This window comes from Leuciscus leuciscus (assembly GCF_965113295.1).
Source record: "Leuciscus leuciscus genome assembly, chromosome: 4".
Taxonomy (NCBI): Eukaryota; Metazoa; Chordata; class Actinopteri; order Cypriniformes; family Leuciscidae; genus Leuciscus; species Leuciscus leuciscus.
The window spans coordinates 23,957,956-23,984,738 of NC_138728.1; the positions used below are offsets into that span (position 1 = coordinate 23,957,956).

At 38.2% G+C, this 26,783-nt stretch overlaps 1 protein-coding gene and 1 long non-coding RNA gene across 3 annotated transcripts in view; one reads left to right on the forward strand and one right to left on the reverse strand.

Moving 5' to 3' along the window:
• Nucleotides 1-7,593: 7,593 nt before the first annotated feature.
• slc37a3 (solute carrier family 37 member 3) overlaps nucleotides 7,594-26,783 on the reverse strand; it is a 51,798-nt gene continuing 32,608 nt past the window's right edge. Inside the window, exons 10-14 of one of the 2 annotated variants that reach the window (XM_082167435.1) lie at nucleotides 25,547-25,648; nucleotides 25,357-25,404; nucleotides 25,059-25,210; nucleotides 9,528-9,593; nucleotides 7,594-8,423 (exon numbers count right to left, since the gene is read on the reverse strand). In XM_082167435.1, the coding sequence (XP_082023561.1) occupies nucleotides 8,331-8,423; nucleotides 9,528-9,593; nucleotides 25,059-25,210; nucleotides 25,357-25,404; nucleotides 25,547-25,648 (461 nt within the window). In that variant the 3' untranslated portion in view covers nucleotides 7,594-8,330. Of the gene's footprint in view, nucleotides 8,424-9,527; nucleotides 9,594-11,745; nucleotides 11,984-25,058; nucleotides 25,211-25,356; nucleotides 25,405-25,546; nucleotides 25,649-26,783 lie in introns of those variants that run through there. The other variant, XM_082167436.1, reaches the window with a different exon arrangement.
• Nucleotides 11,990-20,967, forward strand: LOC309497225. Its single transcript, XR_014205449.1, has 2 exons — nucleotides 11,990-15,783; nucleotides 15,825-20,967. It is a non-coding gene; the product is annotated as an uncharacterized lncRNA (long non-coding RNA).

Sequence of the window (26,783 nt, forward strand, 5' to 3'; positions counted from 1 at the left end):
TAAAACAAATATAATCAGCCTCTTAGTGAGATTCGCCCTCGCTTCATCTCTATAAAACAAATGTGATGTAAACTCGTCACATGTGCTCTCATTTCACTTTTAGGCCCAGAGGCAAAAATATACTTTAAATGGGATGAAATGACAAAAATAACCACACAGATAGATAAAATAATATTATACACATAAATTAGAGTGAAAATATAGGCATAAAAGCAACAATTAAAATTAGGATTAAAAAAGATTATCAGAGCCCAAAATAACCTCACCTCTCAGTGCATCACCAAAGCAAAGAGGAAGAGGAGGGGACAGAACAGGAAATTGTATTGACTCATGACATCACATCAATTAAAGGGAAAGGTACTCATTTCACTTAGGCAGTCATATCAGGTGCATGTAAACAAACAATTTTGTGAGAATTCTAATAAACTATACATACATTTAAACAGTACACTTTCTGTACCTGTTACACTCGTCAAAAAAAATAAAATAATCAGATCGAATAAACAACCCCACTCCTGGTACCAAAATGAGTGACCGGGGATTTAGGCTTACCACCAGGAACACATTTTGGGGTTCTATCTACTTTAAGTTTATTCCTTTAATGATATAAAATAAAAACTACTGATTTTCAAATGTGGTTTATCAATTTAATTGATAAGAAACAGTTCCAGTTCTTAAATGTTCACAAAATAAACAGAAAAGAGCAGAAAAAAAAACTAAATTAAATGAATGAGGTTCACAGAGCTGGTGACAATTAAAACCAGCTAAATATCACAGTCCACTTGTGTATGATAAACACAAGACTCTTAGGCTGCGTGCACACTGCAGGGCTTATGGCTCAATTTCGATTATTTGAAAAAATTTGATTATTTTTGCAAGGCCGTTCACATTTCCAATTAAATGCGACCTGAATGAACGTGATCTCCTGTGTGAACGTGAAATGACCCAGAAGTGACCCGCATGCGCAAAAGAGTACTCAACGGTCACTTGTTGTTTGCGGAAGTAGCCAAACTTTAACTAACTGTGATTCACTCACTCACTCACACACACACACACACACACACACACACGCGCGCAGCGACCGTTACACAAGAGCCAGACAGCAGCCGCTGACCTATCTAATATCAGCACAAATAAGTTAACATAAACGTTAGTCTACTCTTATTCACATTGGATATATAATGATGGTGGCCATGGGCTTTTATTTATTTTTTTAATTAACAGGCTCGTCAAGGTCGACCCGTTGGGCAGATTTACCTCAGCTCGACGAATATGCAGTCTGTTTTCGAAACGACGACTACTTCAACGCAGACTTATGACGTTTGTCGCGTATCAATGACGTGCGGGTCGGATACATGCGACCTGGCCGTTCAGACTGAAGTTGCATTTGAAAAGATCGGATACGTATCGGATTTGGACCACATACCCAAGTGGCCTGGGTCGCATTTGAAAAGATCGGATCTGTGTCGTTCAGACTGTCATGAAAAGATCAGATACAGGTCGCATAGGGGCAAAAAAATCGGAATTGGGTCGTTTCAGCCTGCAGTGTGAACGTAGCACGGCAATGCAGTAATACAACCGTTTAAAATGCAAAGAAAGGAAAGGAAAGGAAAATCAGAAATAAGAGTAACGACCGTTATCAAAACTTTTCGATACAATACAATACGGCAGTGGGAATACTGTTCAAAGAAAACAAAACAACATAAGTACATTTTTATATTACCCACTTACTGTTTTTTCACTTGTGAGAAATTAGAGAAAATAACACTCACATAATAATCAACTTTTACACACCAACACTTTCACTTCACGAAGGGCTGAAATCTCCAACATTATGGTGCACACTGTAAATAATCACATTAAATTATAATTACATGAAAAACACCTGAAACAAATGGAAAAGATGAAGTATATCACATTTGGCATAACGCCAAATAACATGGCCTAGACCGCATGGAGTACTTAGGTAAAGTTGGTTTTATATTCACACATTCGCACTTTTTTGCTTAAAAACTGTCTCAATAACAAGCGCAATAAAGCACATTTTTGCAAAATAAAAGCAGCTACATGATCTTTAGGACAAAGATGGTGAACTACAACACTCTCCACAATCGATCAAAATGGGCAAATATTGTTTTAATGGCATACAAATTCAGTGAACATTCAATGTGTGTGGTAAAGAAGATAGGGACCGTCTAAAAAGTTATATATTTTTTTTCATTGTGTGCAAACAGACAACTACATTTTTGCAAAGTACAGATGTACCAGCAAATCTCTCTCACATTATGTGTTCTAATGCTATTGATTGTACTTTAGCAACAATAAAAAGTGCATTATAATGATTGTATTTAGGAAACCTGCCTCACTGTACATAATGTACATTACTATTTTTAGAATAAAATTACATTAATTCACCAAAGGGATTTTTTAATACCTGAAGGTTGTAGCATGTTCCTAGTGACCAGACTTACAGGTGAAATTTTGACTAAAACTCCCTTACTGTACGTACAGTTGACAAATATGTTTTTTTAAAAAATACTGTAATTCACCCTAAGTATTTTTTCGTGTTCCAAAGGCTGTAGTGCTTTCCTACGGACCAGACTGACTTACTACAGGTGACATTTTGACAAAAAGTCCCTTACTGTACGTACAGTTGACAAATATGTTTTTTTTTTAATTACTGTAATTCACCCTAAGTATTTTTTCGTGTTCCAAAGGCTGTAGTGCTTTCCTACGGACCAGACTGACTTACTACAGGTGACATTTTGACAAAAACTCCCTTACTGTACGTACAGTTGACAAATATGTTTTTATAAAAATTACTGTAATTCATCCTAAGTATTTTTTCGTGTTCCAAAGGCTGTAGTGCTTTCCTAGTGACCAGACTGACTTACTACAGGTGAAATTTTGACAATACCTCTTTTACTGTACAATTATCAAATATGTTTATGTAATGAGCATATTATTACATATGTTTATTACATATGTTTATGAAATAAACTGTTAATCACCTATAGTCTTTTTTTTTATATATATCCCAAAGGGTGTAGTGCTTTCCTAATGACCAGACTGACTTACTACAGGTGAAATTTTGACTATAACTCCCTTACTGTACGTACAATTATCAAATAAGTTTATGAAAATATTACTGTAATTCACCTAAAGTATTTTGTCATGTTCCAAAGGCTGTAGTGCTTTCCTAATGACCAGACTGACTTTCTACAGGTGAAATTTTGACAATACCTCCTTTACTGTACGTACAATAATCAAATATGTTTATAAAAATAGGGGCTACATTATTATTAACAGTAGTGACTGAACCTGTACGCATTGGTGCAGAAAATCTGACAGATAATGAACAGCAAGATCATGGAGGCATTCATGATACTGTACAGTGCACTGTTTTATTTCTATTATCTTTCTAATTGTTCATGGAATACCACTGGGATTATACATAAAAGTTGTAATTAATTCCTTGTGGTTAGAGTAATATTTCAATTTCACCTCTTCAAAATGTTGCTGTTGTTGATCCTCTCTTGGTTTAAGTTGTTCTGACATTCAGACCCTGAATTTAGGCACGTCGTGACCTTCCACACTTGTAGTGATTGTAATGAATAGTAATTGGACCAATGTTTGAGTCTGTAGGACCAACTCTATAGCGCCACCACCAGTTCAAAAATGCAACATTAAAAGGGTTATAGCTTTTGAACCCTTTGATGTAGATGTGAATGTAAATAGATGTAAAATGAAACTTAGTACACCTGATTCCACTCATTATGGTAATCACAATCAATATCTTACAATAAGACTCTGCCATTACATTAGTGGCCATTTTGAAAAGTACAGTGTTCAATTTTTTGTGCTACTCCTCATTCAAATTTTGTACAATTTTTCTGAAAATTGGCTCAGATGATCTTTGGACCGAGCCACACAGAAGTGACTGAACAGATTTTAGATTTTTGATACCGTTCCCGATATATTTTTCTACAAATTTGACCTGTATTTGTTGCCTTATGGTAGTTAGCTTAGCATGCTAATTGGTTAGCATGAACCATGAACCATTCCGGTTGTGGGTTTGAATGCTGTGTGGCACATTCCCAGATCGCAAGAGGTATTGTGGCCTTAAGTGGTGGAAAAGTTGCTTCTGTTCCAGACATGGTGCCTATATGTGAACGAACTCGATAAATACAACATGCAGCAAATTTATACAAAAATTATTCATTTTGAATTGCTTCTCACTTGAACTATTGGACCTTCTTCATCTTGCCAAAAACACAACTTCCCAGTGGCGCAATGATATGAGTGACAGGTCTCTGACCCAGAGATAACGCGTTCGAGCCCCATGTGGCATGATTTAAAAAAATTGTGTGTAATGTTGTGTCATGTCGATTCCTTTATTATTCAACGTTGTACTAATCTTTCTTCCTCTTGGATTCATGTATGTCTTGTTCATTCTATGTTCATTCTCATCTGAACTTCTGTTCATTTTGAGTTCATTTTCACCTATACTTCTAAACCAGCTCTTTTTTCTTCAATTTCTGCTGTTTATACTATTCCTGCTCTTGCTGCTGCTTCAGGGGCTTGGCCACTATATTTCCGCTTGTTCCTTAACCTGTAACCAAGAATACTAACAAACACAGACACAGTTTCTTCAAGATTGGATTTGGTGAGGAGGAGAGTCTTCTCAAAACATTAAGATAACATGTTCTTTCTCTCAAGGAGAGGATACTTTAAATCTAACTGTAAAGTAAAGACTTTAAAGCGACACTATGTAACTTTTCAACCTTCATAATATATTTCCAAGATCCTTGTGATGGTACATCAACTTACAATAGGTTGAATGACACGTCTGCCATAGCCTGACAGGGTCTGCATCGCTTTTACTGGCACTATGTAACTTCGGTGTTCGGGTAGTAACAAGAGCACAAAAAGAACTACAAAATTCGACTGCTTTACGGCATACGTCACTTCCCCCACCACTTCGTCAAATTTGGACATGAGAGGCCAACCAGCGTTTGTTTTCGGCTTTCGTGCGTATGTTTTTGTCATGGGGGTTGTTTACACCTGGCCACTTCATGCATTTTCTCAGATCGGATAGCTATCCGATCGTGAAAAGTCCAGGTTTAAATGCCCTCCGAAACGCATTTGAGACGGATTTGAATCCGACCGCTCAAACCACTTCAGGAGGAGATCTGAGACGCATTCCAGACGAAACTGGACAAGTGTAAATGCATATGGTTGTTGAAACCACATATGTAAATTGTACTCCTCCCAAAAATGCTAAATAAAAATAAAAAAAAACGTGTGAGAGCGTTGTATAGGGCTCTATTATGTTATATCCAGATATGACGACGCGCTGGAACACGCATCACCGCAGATGAGCAACTGCATCAAGCCAACGTGCAAACTATCGCAAATCAAAGTAAAAGTAAGTCGCATACGCTTAACACACAATCTTCATCATTAAAAGTAAAGAAACGAAATGATCTTACCAGGGCTGTTACTGCTCTCTCTTATTGCGGTCTTTGATTTTGAAATTTTAGCTGATGATCTATAAAATGCAGCTCATATCTCGGTGACGTGCACTCCATTAAATCTGCATATAGCGCGAGAATTGAAGATCGAATTTAAATCCGTTTCGCAAAAATACATTTATGTGACCAGGTGTAAATGGAATCGTTTTGATAAATCAGATAGCTATGCCTCACAAATTAGTTTGCCAGCTGAACTCAGGTGTTGTGAGGTGTATTTATCACGTAGTCCTGAGGGATATCAGACGCTGTTGACGTTGATTCCTGCGATTATCATGAGAACAGCTTTCAATATCTCACATAGTTATCATAAATAAGCCTAACGTAGAGGTTGTAAATAGTGTAAACGAGCACAATTTGCAAACTATTATGATAAATTGCAATAATCATGTCTAATGACATCATAACGGCCAATGTTATGAAATAATGCGACGTACATTTAACTTAATTGATGTTATCTGGCATTTTGTAATGTTTACATTCCAATAAAAACAACACAAATTAAATTATACAGTAGGCCTAGACTATAGACTATTTACTTGTGATTTAGCTGCAATCATGTAAAAATGTTATAATATAATTTACGACAGTGCAAGTATTCCACAGCGACTCTAGGGATCGCTGTTTGACAAAAACACAATTTCTACTTAGTGTGGCTTTAAATATACAGAATTGTTCTATAGTCTAATGCAATTACATCAGATTTTACTTTAATTAAATTAAAGGGATTACTCTTAATTCTTCTGTAATTTACAGTATTTAGATTACTTGGTAATTAATTACACCCATCACTGTATAACAGTAATTAAAATGTAAAGTTATGCATTGACTCGAGCAACTATTTTCTCCCTAGCTAACTCTCTGTCCTTCGCTGCCGGAGCTGATATTTAATAATAATATGTGTTCGTACTCTCCATATGCTTGCAGAAGCTCATCCAGTTCTGCTGGTGAGAAATATGCAGACCTCTTTTTGTCTGGCGCTGTTGCCATGGTGACTCATAATATCTGCACTCCATTGATAATGGCTTTTTATAGTTGTGGTGCACGCGCTTAACTCAGAGTCAGTCAACTCGGAGTTGATTGAACTAACTCATTTCAGCTGTTCCGTAAACGAAAACTCAGAATTTCCCATCTCAGGGTAAGTCAACTCAGAGTTCAAGTTTTAACTCAGAATTGGTTGAACCTCCTTTCTGAAACAGGCCCCTGGTTAAGACAATGATTCAAAACAAGTATCAACACAAAAATGGGTTTCATCCCAATCCCCTGATCTGAACTGAAGAGAACAGTGCAACAACATTGACCTGGGAATTTGAAGGTTCTAGAGATTCTGTAAGGAGTGCTCTCTGATCTCTTGTCAGGTGTTCTCCAAATCCATCAGGAATTACCTATAATGATAACTCTGTTTTCTTGGCAAAGGGAGGTTGCAAAAAGTATTGAATAAAAGTGTGCCATTAATTTGTGGCCAATATGTATTTAGAGTAAAACATGTATTACATAATGAGACTTTCAATTGTTTTACTTCAATAAAAGGTAAAAAAAAAAAAAAAAGTGAATTATTTGAATAAAAGGTCAAAAAGATTAACAATACAGATTTATTTTCACAGGCTACTTCGTTCATATTTAGTAGTCCCAATAATTCTGACCAGCATCGTAAGCCTAAGTTGATTTTAGAGACCATTAGTGGTCCAGGACTGCATGTATGAACGTGTAACCATACATGGTCCATGCATATATTACAGTATATTAGAAAATATAAGCGCCAGTTTCCCATATATGGAAATGTATATATATTTATCATATTTAATTACATTTTTCAGTATATTCCCATATATTTTTGTTTCATAAGGGATAGTTTTGACTGGATGTCAAAAATGTTTGCCACTGAACAGTTGCCACTTGACTGAAAAAAGAAGATAAACAATAACTACAGTGAATACAACTAATTTAGGACAAGATGATAAGAGACGCATGTGCACTTTACTGACATTGACATACAGCTCAGTAAAAACAGTCAAGCTCTGTTAATCAGTCCTTGACTGAATCAATGATTGACTCTAATGTGTTAAATCAATAAAGACATGATGTTTGCCTGAATTTATTATTACTTATATATAGGTATATATATGCAGGAACAATGGATCACATAATTCAAACATTTGAGCAATACCTGTACAGGTTCCAATAGTTGAAACAAAACATCAAATTGCTGAACTGTAGTGTTACATTTAAACATCCCATAATACACTTAACTTATGTGATACTAAAGTGTAACTGAGTGTTTTCAGTGTGAATTTAAAAATTGGTGCAAATTTAACACATAAATTACAACCCCATGATGATGCTATGAATCTATTTCTTCAGTTCAAGCAACCATTCAATACAACAATTTAATCAGGCTACAATCACCATGAATTAAACTCAAGAGGGTCCTGCCCTCTAACAATTATAAAATTAGAATTTAAAAAACAAATGGTAAAAAAAAAACCCCCCAAAAAAACAGCACAGCAATACACCGAAATAAAACAGAAACAGACCTTAAGCAACATTCACTGTCTTCATAAATGAAATTACTTGAGGATAGGTTTATTCTTGTTTGCTGATCAGACTAGAATACAGGAAAAATAAACAGAATTGCTGCCTGTCTGAACAATTACTTGATGTAGAGTAGCCAGACTAAATGTGAGGTTTCTGTTTTCGAGAAAAAAAACTTAAATAAGAGGTGCTACAAAAGCAAGTCTGTATTTTCAAAATGTCAGATTTTCAATGAAGATTCAGGCAAAAGAAGTCACCCGAATGACCTCAGAGCTGATGTGTTCGAGCTTGACTGTCTCGGCATAAGGAGCGGATTTCACGGAAGAGGAGTGGAATGATGAAGAGCGCGCTGCACCCTGTCTGTGGATGAGAGAAAGACAAATGTTAAAGTCTCAGCCTTCTAAGCTTTCAGAACATTGACTTTAGAGTAGATGGCACATTTAAGGAGAAGATCATGCTCATTTACGCAGTGTTCAAATCGTTTACAAGCTTAAAGATCCATGAAATGGTTTGATGAGCACAGTTTTCTTTCTTGTGTTGATGTATTTCCTATTGAAACAGGAAGTTTGGATTGGACACAGTAAAGAGATTGTGCCCTTCCTTTAGTTTTTTTAAAAGTATAGCCGATACGTTTTCATTACATTTTTCGTTGCATATTATGAAGCATGATTTTCTGCTTGCTAGTCAGTGGTAAATGGTATTAAAGGAGAACTCTGTAACTCTAGCGAACTCTAGTCACTTCTTCGCTGATTTTCCCTTTTGTTGTCGCATGTTTTCCCCACGAGCTCCCCCTACAGCTGTGGGGGGGCGTATATTTCACAACACAGTCGTAAAAAACTCACTTGCGGCGGCCTCCTCCCCCTCTCTACCGCTGCTCATGTGCGTTTGTTTTGATCGGAGCAAGCCAACTGTATCGCGTGGAGCTATGTCTACCGAGGTGGGTAATCTGGTAATACATCATACATGCGTGTGTGTTTATGTCGAATTGCCGTAAAGCAATTTGTGTTTCGCGCTCGTTCTCGTTCTAGTTCTCGCTTCTCACGAGACTTCCAATTTCACTTTGCCGGGACGGCAGTGCGCAAGTTGCAAGGTTGGTTTTCCGCCTGGGAACGCTGGGGGGAGCGGGGAAAGTCACCAATATCACCAGAACAGGTTGTTTAACCATCCAAATGATTTCTAGACAGTTTTATTAAGTTAAAAAAGTTACCAAGTTCTCCTTTAAAGGTAGGTACATTCTTATTCTAGAGAGCATTTGATTGGACACAATTCTGTGTGGTTCAGGATGAGTCATTCATATTTTTGGTCCATTTCCTGTTTTAATGATTCAGTCTGGTGATGCTAATTACACAAATTACACTTCACCTTTAATTTGACAATTAAAAATGAGTCACTGTTCACTGAATAGTTTTTGTCTAATGAAAAGATGTGCCTTTAGTGCTTCACTGTTCCATTACAATTACCTACCATGACTATGAAGAAATAGAAGACGCACATCCATCCAAATTTGCTCTCAATAAGTGACACCAGGTACTAAAAGACAGAGACATTTTTAAAATTAGTACTTATACATCAATTTTTTGCAGCAAAAACACAACAATAAATGGAACCTTTTTCACAGATTTTGATGACATTTACTCAGTCAACAAATCTAGTATCAACTATGTTTTTTAATTTTTATTACATTTTTTCAAAGTACTTTAACAGCCTACAACAGCAAAAGAACCAAAATCCACAATGACACTGACCAAGCTTATATTAAATATAGAAGGATAAAAACGTCAAATTATTTCAATGTATTTTGCCACAAAATAACGTTTTATGATGTATGGAAAGCACATCTCCCACTCTCATTAGTCTCCCACTCTCACTCTCCCATTCAAATTCACACATACAGTAAGGACACACACTTGCACAGAAATGTGTTGTCAGTGCTGCTCTGATGATTTTATAAATAAAATAGTTTTGCAACTTAAAAGCTATAAGTAATAACGGCGCTGTACTTGAAGTAAATAAACTTACAGTTTTGCTATTTGTAGAGACGCTGGTGCCGAACACTGTTGAGATGCGCAGACTCTCAGGTAATTCACACCCGCTTAATCTCTCTCTCTCTCTCTCTCACTCTTTAATAACTGCATTAGACTGCTATAAATGGCTCAAGCCTCTGTTACTAGAGAAATACTGACTCCCAGTCCATTGAATTATTAGAAAATAATTCGCTTTACGTGGCCGTGTCCATTATTTTCTAATAATAATAATTCAACCTTGTCAGTAAATGACAAAGAAAAATAATTAACGCTGCTGCGCGGGTGTTTCTAATACAATGGCCGAGGGAGTGATGGCAAATTTGATATCTTTTTCTCTTCTGACTGTTGTAATCAGTGTCTCTCTATTTTTTCTTCTCTTTTGGAAAGTCGTGAAAACGCAGTTTTTTTCTTTAGCTATTAGAGCAAACGGGAAAAATGAATATTTGCTGTTCTCTCCCATTCACCACTATAGAAGTTTGCCCAACTATGATGATTTCTGCTTCAGAGAACCCTGGAAATGTGAAAAGGGTCCATAATAATGAAAATAATGCCTTTAAAAACAAAATAAATATCACACATAGAACTAAAATACATATAATTTTGGCAGTGTGACATATTTCAGAGTGAAAAAGAAAATACAGTGTAATAGGTAAGAGGCAGTGTAGAGAAATGATTCTCTGATAACCAAGGCACTCCTTAATTAAAATGTCTTTATTACAAAATTGACATGTCCTAACTGGACAACTTTAAAAAGCCCACGCGTAGCGCCATGGAGCCTTCTTCAGGGCATAATGAAGCAGATGAAAAACTGATCTTATAATGACAAACACACACAAGTAGAAGCAAACACACAGGTGCTGGCAATCAGTGTTAAAGGTCTACAGATAATTACTAGGACACACCTCTCACACGGTTCTCAGCACTGAAGCTATAAATCACAATAATAAACAGAAACACGGGCAACAAATAGCATGCATATATATTCATGCATACATTGCTAGGGCACGCCTCTCACATGGTTCTCAGCACTGAATCTGTTGATCACAAAAATAAACAAAAAACACACAAGCAACAAATAGCATGCATATACATTCATGCATATATTGATAGGACACGCCTCTCACATGATTCTCAGCACTAAAGCTGTTGGTCACAATAGGCTTGTTTGAGATGAGCAAAATCTGCGCAGAACCGATCACCGGTGATCAGCGCGAGATGCATGCCGGTTAGAAATGTGTCCGAGTGCGGACCGCCTGGCTCTGATGTCATGCTGACGTATGTCAAAAATCTCTCGCGAGCGCAAGGCGCACGTGTCGGATTTTGCAGTCGAGCGCAGTTGCTCTCCACCGACTGCGCTGATCAAAAGCACGATGGGAAACGACTTGCTGACGACACAGCTTAATGCTCATTGGTTTAAACAACTGTGATGTATTGTTCTCTTTTAAAATGTTTGATTTTAAAACTCTAATATCAGGTTTTATGTGTATATGTTATGTGTGAATATTCCCAAACTATCTGACAGTGCGATCTCTTTGGGTTATGCAATTTAATTTTTATAAAAAAAGAAAATAAATAAAAACACATATGTCTGTATTAAAGAAAAAAAATATTGATAAACATGTATTTGGAATGGAATTAAATAACAAGTACTTTGGGTGTCTTGTTCATTTTATTTATTTTCATATAAAAGCAACATAACTTGAATTACATCCAGTTTATTAGCAACACTGCACAAGCGTGAATCCCGCGATATCCATCTTTGATCTCGCAATGGTCAGATCCACTACGAGAAGAGAGATCTGTCCGGCTTGCCTGCGCTTTTTTCACTCCTCCCCTCACTGCAGCCGCCTACTCTCGCATACATTTCAGGCGAGGCAAAGCGCATCTCAAACAAGGCTATTGTAAGCAAAAAACACAAGCAACAGGTAGCATGCGTATATTCATGCATCCACATGCATATACATTCATGCATACATATGCATACACATATACATATACAATACATATGAAAAATAAGTAATCACAAGAAAAACAATATTACAAAATCACAGAAAAGGTCTATAATCTATCTCCTCATTTAATCCTGGATAGTCCATTGCTTTAAAACTCCATATCCAAAAGGTTTCACGTTGCAATAACCGTTTTAAAATGTCACCTCCACGTATTGATTTTTTAATAATTTCAATGCCCTGAATTCTCAAAGATGATGGGTCACTATGATGTATTTCTTTATAGTGTTTGGCCATAGGGTAATCTTCGTTGTTGACTCGGATTGCGTATTTGTGTTCATAAAACCGCTCTTTTAGTTTTCTTTTAGTTCTGCCCACATAGAAACACCCACATGGGCATTGTAGGCGGTAGACCACATATTCAGAGTTGCAGTTAATAAAACCATTAGTATTAAATTCTCTCTGCGTTCTCAGATCACAAAAAAATCTTACTCTGAATGACACCCTCACAATGACTGCAAGACCCACACCTATAGGTCCCCCACAATCCTTTTTCTAACCATGTTTTTTGTTTAGGACCTGGAAGGTAGCTTCTTACAAGTTTATCCCTTATGGATGGTGCCTTCTTGAACAGTCATAGGTGGCTCTGGAAAAACGCTTTTCAGAATAGGATCACTTTGAATTAACCCCCAATTGGACTTAATTATTTGTTTCATTTCAAAGGCACTACTACTATATTGGGTAACAAAGACAGGTCTAAAGTTGTATTTACCCATGTCTTTCCTCCTCTTTTTCTTTTTTAGTAGTAGGTCAGAGCGTGTTGTGGAGCGTGCTTTTATTCTTGCTTTTTCTATTATCATTGGTGAGTAGCCCCTAGCCCTGAACCTTAATGTCATATCTTGAGCCTGCATTTCAAAATCAGAGTCTTTGTTGCAGATGCGTCTAAGACGCTGAAATTGTCCAAAAGGAATGTTATCTTTCAGGCTCCTTGGATGGAAGCTGTCAGCCCTCAATAAAGTATTTCTATCTGTGCTTTTCCTATATATTGTTGTGTACAAGAGATTATTGTCATCTATAGAGATAGTCAAATCCCAAAAATGAATAGATGTTTTTGAATGTTCAATTGACAGTTTTATATTTGAGTTAGTTGTATTGATGTACTCATGAAACTGCAAAAGTTCTTCCTCATTCCCAGACCAAAGAAAAAGAATATCATCGATAAAGCGTCCCCAAAATACTATCTTATCACAGAATTTGTTACTAGATCGATTATATATGTATTGCTCTTCCCAGTGACCTAAAAATAAATTGGCATAATTAGGAGCAAAACATGCACCCATCGCTGTGCCCTTGAGCTGTCTAAAGAAATTGTCTTGGAAAAGAAACACATTATTGTGTAAAATCCATTCTGTGAGAGAAAGTAAAAAATGGTTGGGTGGTGACGTCTCCGAACTATGTAACAAATAATGTTGTAAGGCTAATAGGCCTTCCTGGTGTTTAATATTGGTATATAGGGAGGCTACATCTAAAGTCACCAAATAACAATTTCTAACATCTGTGATATTCATAAGTTTACATAGCACATCAGTAGTGTCTTCAATGAAAGAAGGGAGATCCCGCACTAAATGTTTTATAAAAAAGTCCACAAATTGGGAGCAGGGCTCAGTCAGAGATCCATTGCCTGAGATAATGGGTCTACCCTCAGGTTGTTCTAAATTCTAATGGATCTTAGGCAACATGTAGAAACATGGCATTTGGGGATTCTCATTCATTAGAAAAGCAAATTCATTGTCTGAGATCCATTTTTGGTCTCTACCAAAAGATAAAATGTCCCTCAGTTCGTTTTTCATTTTTACAATTGGATTTCTCTGCAGTTGTTCATAATAAATATTATTTCCTAGTTGTCTTTGAGCTTCAATAATATATGAACATTTATCCATTACTACAACTGCACCCCCTTTGTCAGCAGGCTTTATTATTATCTGCTCATTCTTTGTTAGAGTGCATCTCTTTCGCGTTTTGAGAGATTGTGTTTTATTCTGTTCTGTCTTTTGTCAAACATATTATCTATGTCATGAGAAACATTTTTGGTAAAAGCAATCAAAGTGGGATTAGAACTCATAGGCATAAAGTTTGACTTAGGCTTAAACTGTCTCCTGACATCACGAGTGGTATCAAAATTCAATTCAAGTGTGCTATTCAAGAGTTTATTCGACTGATGGTACCATACTTTCAAATGAAGATTTCTATAGAACCTAAAAAGGTCCACCTTTTCGAAAAAAGTCAATCCTTTTGATAGCACATTCACAGAGTCTTGAGTTAATGTATTTTTTGAGATGTTAATTAGCTTGGCTACTCACCAATGATAATAGAAAAAGCAAGAATAAAAGCACGCTCCACAACACGCTCTGACCTACTACTAAAAAAGAAAAAGAGGAGGAAAGACATGGGTAAAAACAACTTTAGACCTGTCTTTGTTACCCAATATAGTAGTAGTGCCTTTGAAATGAAACAAATAATTAAGTCCAATTGGGGGTTAATTCAAAGTGATCCTATTCTGAAAAGCGTTTTTCCAGAGCCGCCTATGACTGTGTTCAAGAAGGCACCATCCATAAGGGATAAACTTGTAAGAAGCTACCTTCCAGGTCCTAAACAAAAAACATGGTTAGAAAAAGGATTGTGGGGGACCTATAGGTGTGGGTCTTGCAGTCATTGTGAGGGTGTCATTCAGAGTAAGATTTTTTTGTGATCTGAGAACGCAGAGAGAATTTAAGACTAATGGTTTTATTAACTGCAACTCTGAATATGTGGTCTACCGCCTACAATGCCCATGTGGGTGTTTCTATGTGGGCAGAACTAAAAGAAAACTAAAAGAGCGGTTTTATGAACACAAATACGCAATCCGAGTCAACAACGAAGATTACCCTATGGCCAAACACTATAAAGAAATACATCATAGTGACCCATCATCTTTGAGAATTCAGGGCATTGAAATTATTAAAAAATCAATACGTGGAGGTGACATTTTAAAACGGTTATTGCAACGTGAAACCTTTTGGATATGGAGTTTTAAAGCAATGGACTATCCAGGATTAAATGAGGAGATAGATTATAGACCTTTTCTGTGATTTTGTAATATTGTTTTTCTTGTGATTACTTATTTTTCATATGTATTGTATATGTATATGTGTATGCATATGTATGCATGAATGTATATGCATGTGGATGCATGAATATACGCATGCTACCTGTTGCTTGTGTTTTTTGCTTACAATAGCCTTGTTTGAGATGCGCTTTGCCTCGCCTGAAATGTATGCGAGAGTAGGCGGCTGCAGTGAGGGGAGGAGTGAAAAAAGCGCAGGCAAGCCGGACAGATCTCTCTTCTCGTAGTGGATCTGACCATTGCGAGATCAAAGATGGATATCGCGGGATTCACGCTTGTGCAGTGTTGCTAATAAACTGGATGTAATTCAAGTTATGTTGCTTTTATATGAAAATAAATAAAATGAACAAGACACCCAAAGTACTTGTTATTTAATTCCATTCCAAATACATGTTTATCAACATTTTTTTTCTTTAATACAGACATATGTGTTTTTATTTTCTTTTTTTATAAAAATTTTATTGCATAACCCAAAGAGATCGCACTGTCAGATAGTTTGGGAATATTCACACATAACATATACACATAAAACCTGATATTAGAGTTTTAAAATCAAACATTTTAAAAGAGAACAATACATCACAGTTGTTTAAACCAATGAGCATTAAGCTGTGTCGTCAGCAAGTCGTTTCCCATCGTGCTTTTGATCAGCGCAGTCGGTGGAGAGCAACTGCGCTCGACTGCAAAATCCGACACGTGCGCCTTGCGCTCGCGAGAGATTTTTGACATACGTCAGCATGACATCAGAGCCAGGCGGTCCGCACTCGGACACATTTCTAACCGGCATGCATCTCGCGCTGATCACCGGTGATCGGTTCTGCGCAGATTTTGCTCATCTCAAACAAGCCTATTGTGACCAACAGCTTTAGTGCTGAGAATCATGTGAGAGGCGTGTCCTATCAATATATGCATGAATGTATATGCATGCTATTTGTTGCTTGTGTGTTTTTTGTTTATTTTTGTGATCAACAGATTCAGTGCTGAGAACCATGTGAGAGGCGTGCCCTAGCAATGTATGCATGAATATATATGCATGCTATTTGTTGCCCGTGTTTCTGTTTATTATTGTGATTTATAGCTTCAGTGCTGAGAACCGTGTGAGAGGTGTGTCCTAGTAATTATCTGTAGACCTTTAACACTGATTGCCAGCACCTGTGTGTTTGCTTCTACTTGTGTGTGTTTGTCATTATAAGATCAGTTTTTCATCTGCTTCATTATGCCCTGAAGAAGGCTCCATGGCGCTACGCGTGGGCTTTTTAAAGACGTCCAGTTAGGACATGTCAATTTTGTAATAAAGACATTTTAATTAAGGAGTGCCTTGGTTATCAGAGAATCATTTCTCTACACTGCCTCTTAAATGTTTTACCTTGGACCGAAGAGCAACCAAATCAAACTTAAAAGGAATTGAGCACGCCATTCATCTTGAATCTAAACAGTGGAATAGGGACTTGATTTTATTCCTTTTGCATTTGATTGGATTATGAGTAGAGGACTATGGCATTGATTAATAATGTTTTGTACAAGTTATTAAAGCAGCATAAGGATTATTCTGGACTTCATGAGCCACATTAATACAGCAAGGTTCAATAATAATAATTATTATTATTTTTAAGACAGACTCTTCCTGCTCTCACCATAGTTACCCATTGCGATTGCTCTTGTCTGCTTCGTTGCTCCTGTGCTGCTGCTGCTGCTGTTGTGTTGGTTTGCGTCTGTAAGCTTTGTATATCTTTCGGTTTTGAATCATTATTTACTATCATTCCTTGCTGTTTTTACTGCTAAACATAGCTTACTCAACATCACACATTAACCTGACATCGCTAGCTTCAATCTAAATCGTTATTGCTAGCACAACACGCTAGTAATTCGCTAGCTTGTTAGCGTGCCATCCGTCCATTTATTTTTTCTCGCACGCGTTCGCGCCTTTTACGAGTTCATCAAGCAACTTAGGTGAGTAGGATCAGTCAACAAACACGGTGAGTCATGTCATCTTCTCTTCTTATTGTCACTTGCACTTCATATCCTCTGTATTTGGATGGTAACAACATAATCAAGTGCCTCATCTTGTTTCAATGTGATTTTTTAAATGAATTTCAAACCTGAACCAAACATATTTTTATTCAAAGATCAACAGTCTGTCATTAGTCTTTAGTCTGCCACAAAAAAACCCCATTAAAATCATGAACTCAAATGTCATTGTGAAAAGAACAACAACAATGACTGTTGTAACAGTGCTTAAATCAGACCTTTCAGGCTATAGCCTAACGCTAATAAGCCTTATGCCAAAATTATTATTAGCCTACAACTAAATTGTCGGTCATTAAATAAGAAAAATAAATAACTCTGTAGATGATTTGCTTTGTGTAACCCGACATCAGACATTAGGCCCAAGTATTTTTTTGCACACAGTGTTGCCTTTGGCTTGCTCAGTTGGGGATATTTTGGGGATATTTAATTTTATTTTATCAATCAATAAATTCCTCTTGAAACAAACTTTGTTGTATTATTTTAATTTAATACTGTGAAAGTGCTTTGATACAATCTGTATTGTGAAAAGCGCTATACAAATAAACTTGACTTGACAGTGCCGCTAGCCTGGAAACGCAGGACCAACCACTCAACCACTTGGACCAATCAATCACTCCTTTACCACTGGCTGCTTGCACATTCACTGTCCCCACGGCTGCTGCAACTTGTGCTCTCTTCATTCGCGCCTACGGTATCTTTGTAGAACTTCAACAAAAGAAACAAAAGATGCTGCAGCCAATGAGCAGCCGGCGGGGGCTGGCTGCACGACGACTCAACCTCCACGGACAGTTTTTAATGTTTTATCAGACAATAACTACTCAAGATTTTGCTTTAGTAGGCTATAATTTACAGGACAATTAGGGCCGGATTCGGAAGATTCAGGACAACCGCTTAGACTTTGGGACTGTCCCGATTTTTTCGGGACGTCTGGTCACCCTACTCAGCACAGGATTTACATGTGATAAATGCAGGGAGATAGTAAAGCTGACGGGGAAGATTTCAGAACTAGAGACACGCATCCAAACTTTAATCGAGGTTAATTGCAAGGGCTTTAGATACTGCTTTGGATGCGACTAACTTAGTGAACTCTGTACATTGTTCGGTTCTGGCTGTGTTAGAGCCTGTGCAGCAGGGCAATTGGGTGACGGTGAGGCGCTGCAGTCGCGGGACAAAACACTGCTCTTCCGTCTACCGTCTAAGTGGTGTCCGCAAAATAATATAGATTTCATAGACAATTGGAAACGTTTTTGGGGTAGACCTGACCTGTTAAAAAGAGATGGTATTCCTTACTTCAATAGCACTTATTCTTAATGATATGATTACAGACTTTAACCTAGATGTGCTGTGTTTGACAGAAACCTGGCTATAACCAAACGATTACATTACTTTAAATGAGTCCACCCCGCAAGATTACTGTTATGAACCTCGTCTGAAAGGCAAAGGGTGAGGTGTTGCTGTAATTTTTTGTAAGATTTTCAGAATTACTAAGAAGTCTAGTTTCAAATATAATTCTTTTGAAGTGTTGGTGCTTAATGTAGCAATATATAGTGTAAATGATAAATCACGTTTGAGATTTGTGCTGGCTACTGTATTCAGGCCACCAGGGCACCATACAGACTTTATCAAAGAATTTGCTGAATTTCTATCAGAGTCAGTACTGGCTGCAGATAAAGTCCTAATTGTTGGTGATTTTAATATACATGTAGATATTGAAAAAGATGCATTGGGATTGGCATTTAAAGACATTCTTAACTCTATTGGAGTTAGACAACACGTGTCAGGACCTACTCATTGTCGTAATCATACTCTAGATCTAATATTATCACACGTAATCAATGTTGATGCCGTTGAAATTCTGCAGCAGAGCGATGACATCTCAGATCATTATCTAGTCTAGTGTAAACTTAATTTAGCCAAGGCTGCAAAGCCGACTCTGTGTAACAAATATGTTAGACCTATCACTTCTGCCACTAAAGATTGCTTTATTAATAATCTTCCTGATCAGTTTCATCATCTCAGCAGCATCCCAGATAGCTTAGAACAGGGGTGCCCAATCCTGCTCCTGCCAATCGACTGTCCTGCACAGTTCATCTCCAACCCTAATCAAACACACCTGCCTTTAATTTTCAAGTGATCCTGAAGACCTTAATTGGTTGCTTCAGGTGTGTTTGATTAGGGTTGGAGATGAACTGTGCAGGACAGTCGATTGGCAGGAGCAGGATTGGTCACCCCTGGCTTAGAAGAACTCGATATTGCGACAGAAACTTTTAACTCTCTCTTTTCCAGCACTAAAGAAGATTAAAGGAAATAGTCCAACGCTGTGGTACAACGAGCACACTCGGGCCCTTAAGAGAGCAGCCAGAAAAATGGAGCGCAACTGGCAGGGGCGTAGCACAAGATCACGGGCCCTATGCATAGGCAGTCCTGATGGGCCCCCATGTTCCAAATAAAATATATTCCAGACTTTCCAAGGGCCCTCTCTCCCATTGGGGCCCTGGTAATCAGTACTGGTTTTACCCCCAGTCCGACGCCCCTGGCAACTGGAAGAAAACAAAACTAGAGGTATTTCGCATTTCATGGAAAGAGAACTCGATTGCATACAGAGAGGCCTTAAAAGCTGCTAGATCTGCTTATCTTTCAACCCCATAAGAAGAAAATAAACAAAACCCTAGGTATGTATTTAAAACAGTGGCTAAACTAATGAAAAATAAAGCTTCAAGCCTAGAAGTTTCCAAGCAACACAGCAGTAATTACTTTATGAACTTCTTCACTTATAAGATTGATAGAAGATCAGGGAGAAAATGATAACTATGCAACCGTCTACTACAGTATCGCATCAAGGAGTGCATTGTAGTCTCCCTAAGGAAAAATTCGATTCATTCATTGTTATAAAAGGGAAAGAATTTGCTAAAATTGCTCGTTAAATCATCTAAATCGACAACGTGTATGTTAGACCCTATGTTAGACCCCAACGTGTATGTTAGACCCCCTAAGTTACTGAAAGAGATGCTTCCAGAGATCATAGATCCTCCTCTTAATATCATTAATTCATCTTTGTCATTAGGATATGTACCAAAAACTTTTAAGCTGGCTATGATTAAACCGCTTGTTAAAAAAAAACTAAACTTGATCCTACAGAAATAGTCAATTACAGGTCGATCTCGAATCTACCTTTTCTGTCAAAGATACTAGAAAAAGCAGTATCTTCACAACTATGTTCCTTTTTAGAAAGAAATTATGTCTGCGTGATTTTTCAATCAGGATTTAGACCGTACCATAGTACTGAGACAGCTCTCATTAGAGTCACAAATGATTTGCTCTTCTCATCCAATCGTGGTTGTATCTTTCTATTAGTGTTACCCGATCTTAGTGCTGCATTTGACACTATCGACCACAACATTCTTTTAAATAGACTCGAAAATTATGTTGGCATTAGTGGAATTGCATTAGCATGGTTTAAATCATACTTATCTGACTGTTAGCAGTAAATGAAGAGATGTCTTATTGATCACAAGTTCCGTACGGCGTACCACAAGGCTCTGTACTAGGACCGTTGCTGTTCACTCTGTACATGCTACACTTGGGAGATATCATTAGGAAGCATGGCATTAGTTTTCACTGTTATGCTGATGATACGCAGCTCTATATTTCTTCACACCCTGACGGAACTTACCAATTCACAAAATTAACGGAATGCATAGCTGATATAAAAAACTGGATGACTAGCAACTTCCTACAACAGGGAACGGCAACTGGCGGCCCGCGGGCCAAAACTGGCCCGCCTGCAATATTTTCTGGCCCGCCGGATTATTTTGGAAGTCCTAAATGCTGCACAAAACTCTTCCACTACTTGAGAAAAGCCGTAGTCGCACGGCGATTTCACCGCTGCATACTGTGTGAAACACCCATAGGGAATCATGCGGCGCGGGATTACATTTTAAAGTATAACTGTGCGTTCACACCGGACGTGAATAGCGCGTCAAATTCGCGCCTGCCGCGTCTAGTTATACGCTTGACCACTTTGTGTCCATTCGCGCGTCAAAAGACGTTAGCGGTCAGAACTCTGGTGTACTTTGGACGGAGCGGGCGGTCTGACTGACAATAGCCCACTCGCACTCCCGACATCTTTTGACAGCGTATCCGCACTTAATTCTGACCGCCTGTACACCTATCTCTGAGGAGCTGTTTGGGACTGAAACCATTGTCAGTCAACAACATTCTTTTTTTGCAAGGATGTTTGAAATAGTTCGGCAGAAAATAGCCTACTTCATTTCGTTAGTAGGGCAATATGATTTTCGTTTATGTTGCTTAGAAATTTGAGTGATAGGCTTTGTCCTATTTAATTTATGTTATTTATATATATTTTTTTTTTTCTGTGGCATTTTTTTTCTCTGCTGACAGTACAATGTTAAAATAGCCTATTTATATTGACACGAACACAATTTTTGTATAGCATTTATAATTATTATAGGCTACTTAATCTCCTCCTTTCCGTTAGAGACATTTGAATGTGAGATTATGGAAACGAGATCTAAATTTTGCGGAACCGTCAGGTCGGGAAATAAAGCGGGTGAACACCGAGTATATTTTAAGCGGTTGCTGAATAGAACCTTGTGGGAGCGGGACGGAAAAAAAAAACAGTCCCGCGCAGACCTCCTTAAACCTTAGGTGTGTATGTGTGTGTCCCCGAATAAATAATAATTAAAAAAAAGGAATAAAGTTCAAAAGTCGGACTGTACGGAATGAGGCATGATTGCTATTCACACTTTTATTAAAATGGCTGTAATCTGTTACCACAATAGTACTTGATCTGTTTAAAATGATTTCCTTGATATATGCATAAGGTGTTAAATGAAATAATTAAAAATTAAAATTAAAATTTGTCTAATCCAGTAATTCATATTTTCTATTTTTGATCTGAGCACAATCAGAAAATCAGAAAACCCGTCCTTATATTCGTTTTTTTCCATTTCATTTCAGTTCAGGAAATAAATAATGGAAAAACAAGTCGTTTTCCTCTTTTTATTTTTGGTTTTAATTTGAAAAAAAAAGATTGAATGAATGATCCACGGACGTGACGGACACATCATATTCCACAATTATAGGCCTATATAAGAGTATTTAATTTGTATCCATAGGCCTACTCCGTGTAGCTGGCCCGCCATCTACTGGCTAAAAAAAATATTGGCCCGCGGCCAAAGTTACTTGCCGACCCCTGTCCTACAACTTAATTCTGAAAAAACAGAGATTCTGTTTATTGCGATCTCAAAATTCCGGCCAGTTGATAATACCTAGAATATCAAAATCGACTGCTGGCGGTAAATCCTTTTCCTATTTAGCACCAAAACTTTGAAACAATCTTCCTAACATTGTCTGGGAAGCAGACACACTCGGTCCGTTCAAATCTAGACTAAAAACACATCTCTTTGACCTAGCATACACGTAACACATTATAGACTTCTATAATTCTCAATGTTAGGCTGCATAGTTTAGGTCAGCCGGAACCGGGAACACTCTCCATAAATCCTGATGTACTTGTTACATCATAAGAAGGATGGCCTCTACACTAATATTAGTCTCTCTGTTTATCCGAGGTTTACCGCAGTCCGCCGGATCCAGATCCGAGGAAGGACCTGCGCCTGGACACGATGACAACACAGTCCTGAAGTGTCAACCAGTCCCTCCCTGTTTACTGAAGTCAGATGGATCCCGTCTGTATCCAGATCAGATGGTGGACCTGCACCTAGGGGTGTGACGATAACCGCATCACCGCAATATCACGTTAATGAGATGCCTACCGCGGTGTGAGGTCATCACCGCACTTTTCTTTTCTTTTCTTTTTGCTGAAAGTTAAAGGAGTGCATATGGTGTGTAATATGAACTATAAACACATTCATATTTGCTTATAATTTACTGTATTCTGCGAATCCCGTGTTCAAGGGCTTCTGGAGAAAAAAAAAAACGCTTCCTGCGCAAAGGAGGGACAGTCCGTTAAACATATGGGGGATTTATTTTTTGTGTGTGTCTGATTATTATTAATTAACTGCTAGGTTTCAGTACTTGTGATGTTTACAGATAATGTTCAATTAAATACAAACAAACACAGGCATAAAAGACAAGCATAACGTAAACAGTTGGTGTTAGATTTTAATTGCAAGTAGCGATCTCTCTTATGTGGTATAGGCAATAACAGTTGACGGCGCTAGCTGAGTGACATTATTAAAAAAATAGCCACGAATCTAGTGTCTAAGCCAAATACTGTGTCTTTGGACAAGGCAATATGCCGTATTTGTCGCACAAAAGTATCCGTCTCGCGAGGAAATACCACTAACTTAAGACCACATCTTAGAAAAATTAACCATCCTGTGGCGTTTGCTGGACTTAAGTGCAGCACACCTACCTTAGGTCGGCCGCCACACTGGCTGTGTGGCGTGTCCGTTTTTATTTCGGCTCCCATGTTAACAGGTTAGAGCTTGCACACTGCCTGCGTGAGACGCGCGTCTCAGTTGCGGCACGAGCCGCGCGGAAAACGCGTGCATGCTAGAAATAGAACCGACGCCTATTTTTCACGCAAGCCTGTTGGAAACGTTTCCTGGTAAAATAGAATAGGAAAAGATGTTTGTATGTCATTTTGACATGAATACATATTAATAAATTACATTTTGATGTTTGAAAGTTTAGGTTTTGACATAAATGCAGATATAAATGTAATAAAAAAAATATATTATCGATTTTTCAAATATTGCACCTGTCAATACAGAACGAAATATTCTGTAGCCTATTTTGCCGTCAATACTGCCGACGCTGTATTTGCTGCTATATATTTATGTTTAACATTAAGTATAGGCCTTCCACAACTCTCTCCCCATATGTCGAATATATCACCAATGAGGCTTATATGTCACCTAGCAGCAGCAGCGCTGTTTCTGATGTGCAAAGACATGGAAAAAGCCACGCAGCTGACACGCAACAGAAACGCCACACTCACACCACGCAGCCAGTGTGTCGCCGGCCTTAAGCCTACCTAATTAGTTAATTATTAATATTTACAATTTAATATAAATGTTAATTTGTTTATTTGTTAATAAATAATACTGCTTTATGTTATTCCATTGTCATTTACAAGCTACATGCGTTCTTGATCGCGTCTGCAGTGTGTGACGCGGCTGCGGGTGATTTTTTTATTTTTTGGGGGGGGGGGGGGGGGGGGGGGGGGGGGGTGTCGGTTAACCGCCAAACCGCGAGATTTGTTGCTTCTTTACCGTGGTAAGAAAAAATCCCATACCGTCACAGCCCTACCTGCACCTGGACCCATCCATGACACATCCCTGAAGTGCCAGCCTCATCAGCCCTGTGAAGGCCTCATCGACACAACCAATCTGACTTCTGACCTGTAATGCTGCCTGGATCATAATCATACACTGTTCGCTCGTTGGCCAGAAGAGAACTGGCCCTCGACTGAGCCTGGGTTCTCCCAAGGTTTTTTTCTCCATTCTGTCACCTGATGGAGTTTTGGTTCCTTGCCACTGTTGCCCTGGCTTTTGGCTTGCTTAGTTGGGGACATTTAATATTCAACAATATTATTGATCTGCCTTACTTAGGGTGGACGATGACGCAATTTTCTTCTAGAAACAAACTTTGTTGTATTATTTTCATGTTATCACTGTGAAGTTGCATTGATGCAATCTGTATTATAAAAAGCGCTATATATAAATAAAGGTGACCTGACTTGACTTTAAACTTCTATAATAATCTGAGGTTTGACACCTCTAAGTTAATGGTCTAAAACCAAAGAGAACAATTTAAAGAATGCCTTTAGAAGATGCATTACCTGTCCCGCCGCAGCTCCAATGCTGCCTGTGCCGTCCACGATTCCTGTGACTGTGGCCAGAGCCTGTTGACTGTTCTGCAGCGCCTCCTGTCGGCCCAAATCTGCAGAGATTGCTGAACTGATCATGTTTGATGGGCCTCCAATAAGGAAACCTGAAATAAAATGATCCCGAAATATTCAATGTTAATACATTCTTAGATAAGGAGGAGGAATAACTGTTGACTGAGCTTTAATTTTTTTATTTAATAGTTAAAAATTAAATAATTAAAAATTGTTTCAGTATATTATAATGTGTCACCTGTTGTTGCTAGAAGAGCTCCATTCACTATCTGGTCATTTGGGGAGTCTGAACAAGCATTGAAAGAAATAAAAAAGTTACAAAAAAACATTTATTCAGCTGTCATTTCTCAAATTAAGCAATAAAAGAAAGTGACAGAAATGGTACTCAGATTCTCAAGACAATATGAATTAGTCTTCTCTAAACTTACGGCTGTATCCCACTAATGCTCCCATGGCCAGCAGCAAACTGACTACTAACACAGGAGCTCGCTTTCCCAAAAGATCGGAGATCAAGCCTTGTACTGTTCCTCCTAGAAGAGATGAGCAAAATCCTTAAACTGTGTTTGCAAACTACCTCAGGTCTAAAGGTGCCAATATACTCAGAGCAAAGTATTTCTTCATTCTTTGCTTAGGGGTAAAACAAGGTTAAAAACAGCTGTGCAACATTACACTATTAGCAATCATACAGAATATAAAAGGGGCGCCTAGAGAACATGTCATCCTCTTTTCATCTTCAGGGACTGTTTTGTCTGATTTACAATTACCTGAAAAAGGTAAGAATTATGGCAAGTGAAAACAAGCCGCGTTTCAAGAAGTGTGTGGATCCGTATCTCGTTTCTGACACCAAATGACACACGACTTGTGCATTTAGTGTTTGGGTGAAGAGCACGCACAATCAGCTCTTGAGGGATCTGATTGTGCAGAATGTGAGAGTTTTCCACTTAGAAAACTCTGCTCTCGTCTGGCCCTCTTCTCGAGGGAAGAGGGACAGGCATCTGGGCCCAGTGGTTCGGGTCCCGCTCGTGCTGAGGCACTGCGGAGACTCGGATCATGGGGTTCACAGATGGAGCTCGCCAATCAGTTTGAGAGAGGGTGAAGAAAAGGTACAACCTGAACCCTCACAGCCTCCCTGCCCTGCGTATGATGAGCTGTTGGGTGTTATGGAGCGTGCTTCAGCTGCCGTGGGAGCGTGTGAAGTAAGGACTTGTTTGCGGCAGGCTGGATGAGCGGTTCCTTTCTGACCATAACTCCCCAGCTCCCGTGAGCCTTCCATTCCAGTTCAGTTCAGTTCATCTTTATTCATTTCCCGAAGGCAATTTGGTTGCAGCAAACAAGCATACACATAAAACAGTGTCACACACATACACGAAAATAGGAGAAAAAAAAGGTACCCAATAAATACATTTACCTAGAATTTAAAAACTTTACAGCTGAGGGGACAAATGAATTTTTAAACCGATTAGTTTTACTAAGCGGAGTTCTATACCGGCTACCAGACGGGAGAAGATGGAACTCAGAATACAAGGGGTGAGAATCATCTAACAAAATGTTCTCGGCTTTACCCAAAGCCTGTCTATGGTATAACTGAGCCATAGTCATCTGCTGCCTCCCTGTTATTTTGTTTCCCTGATTTACCATCCTCTCAATACGGTTTTTATTTTTCAC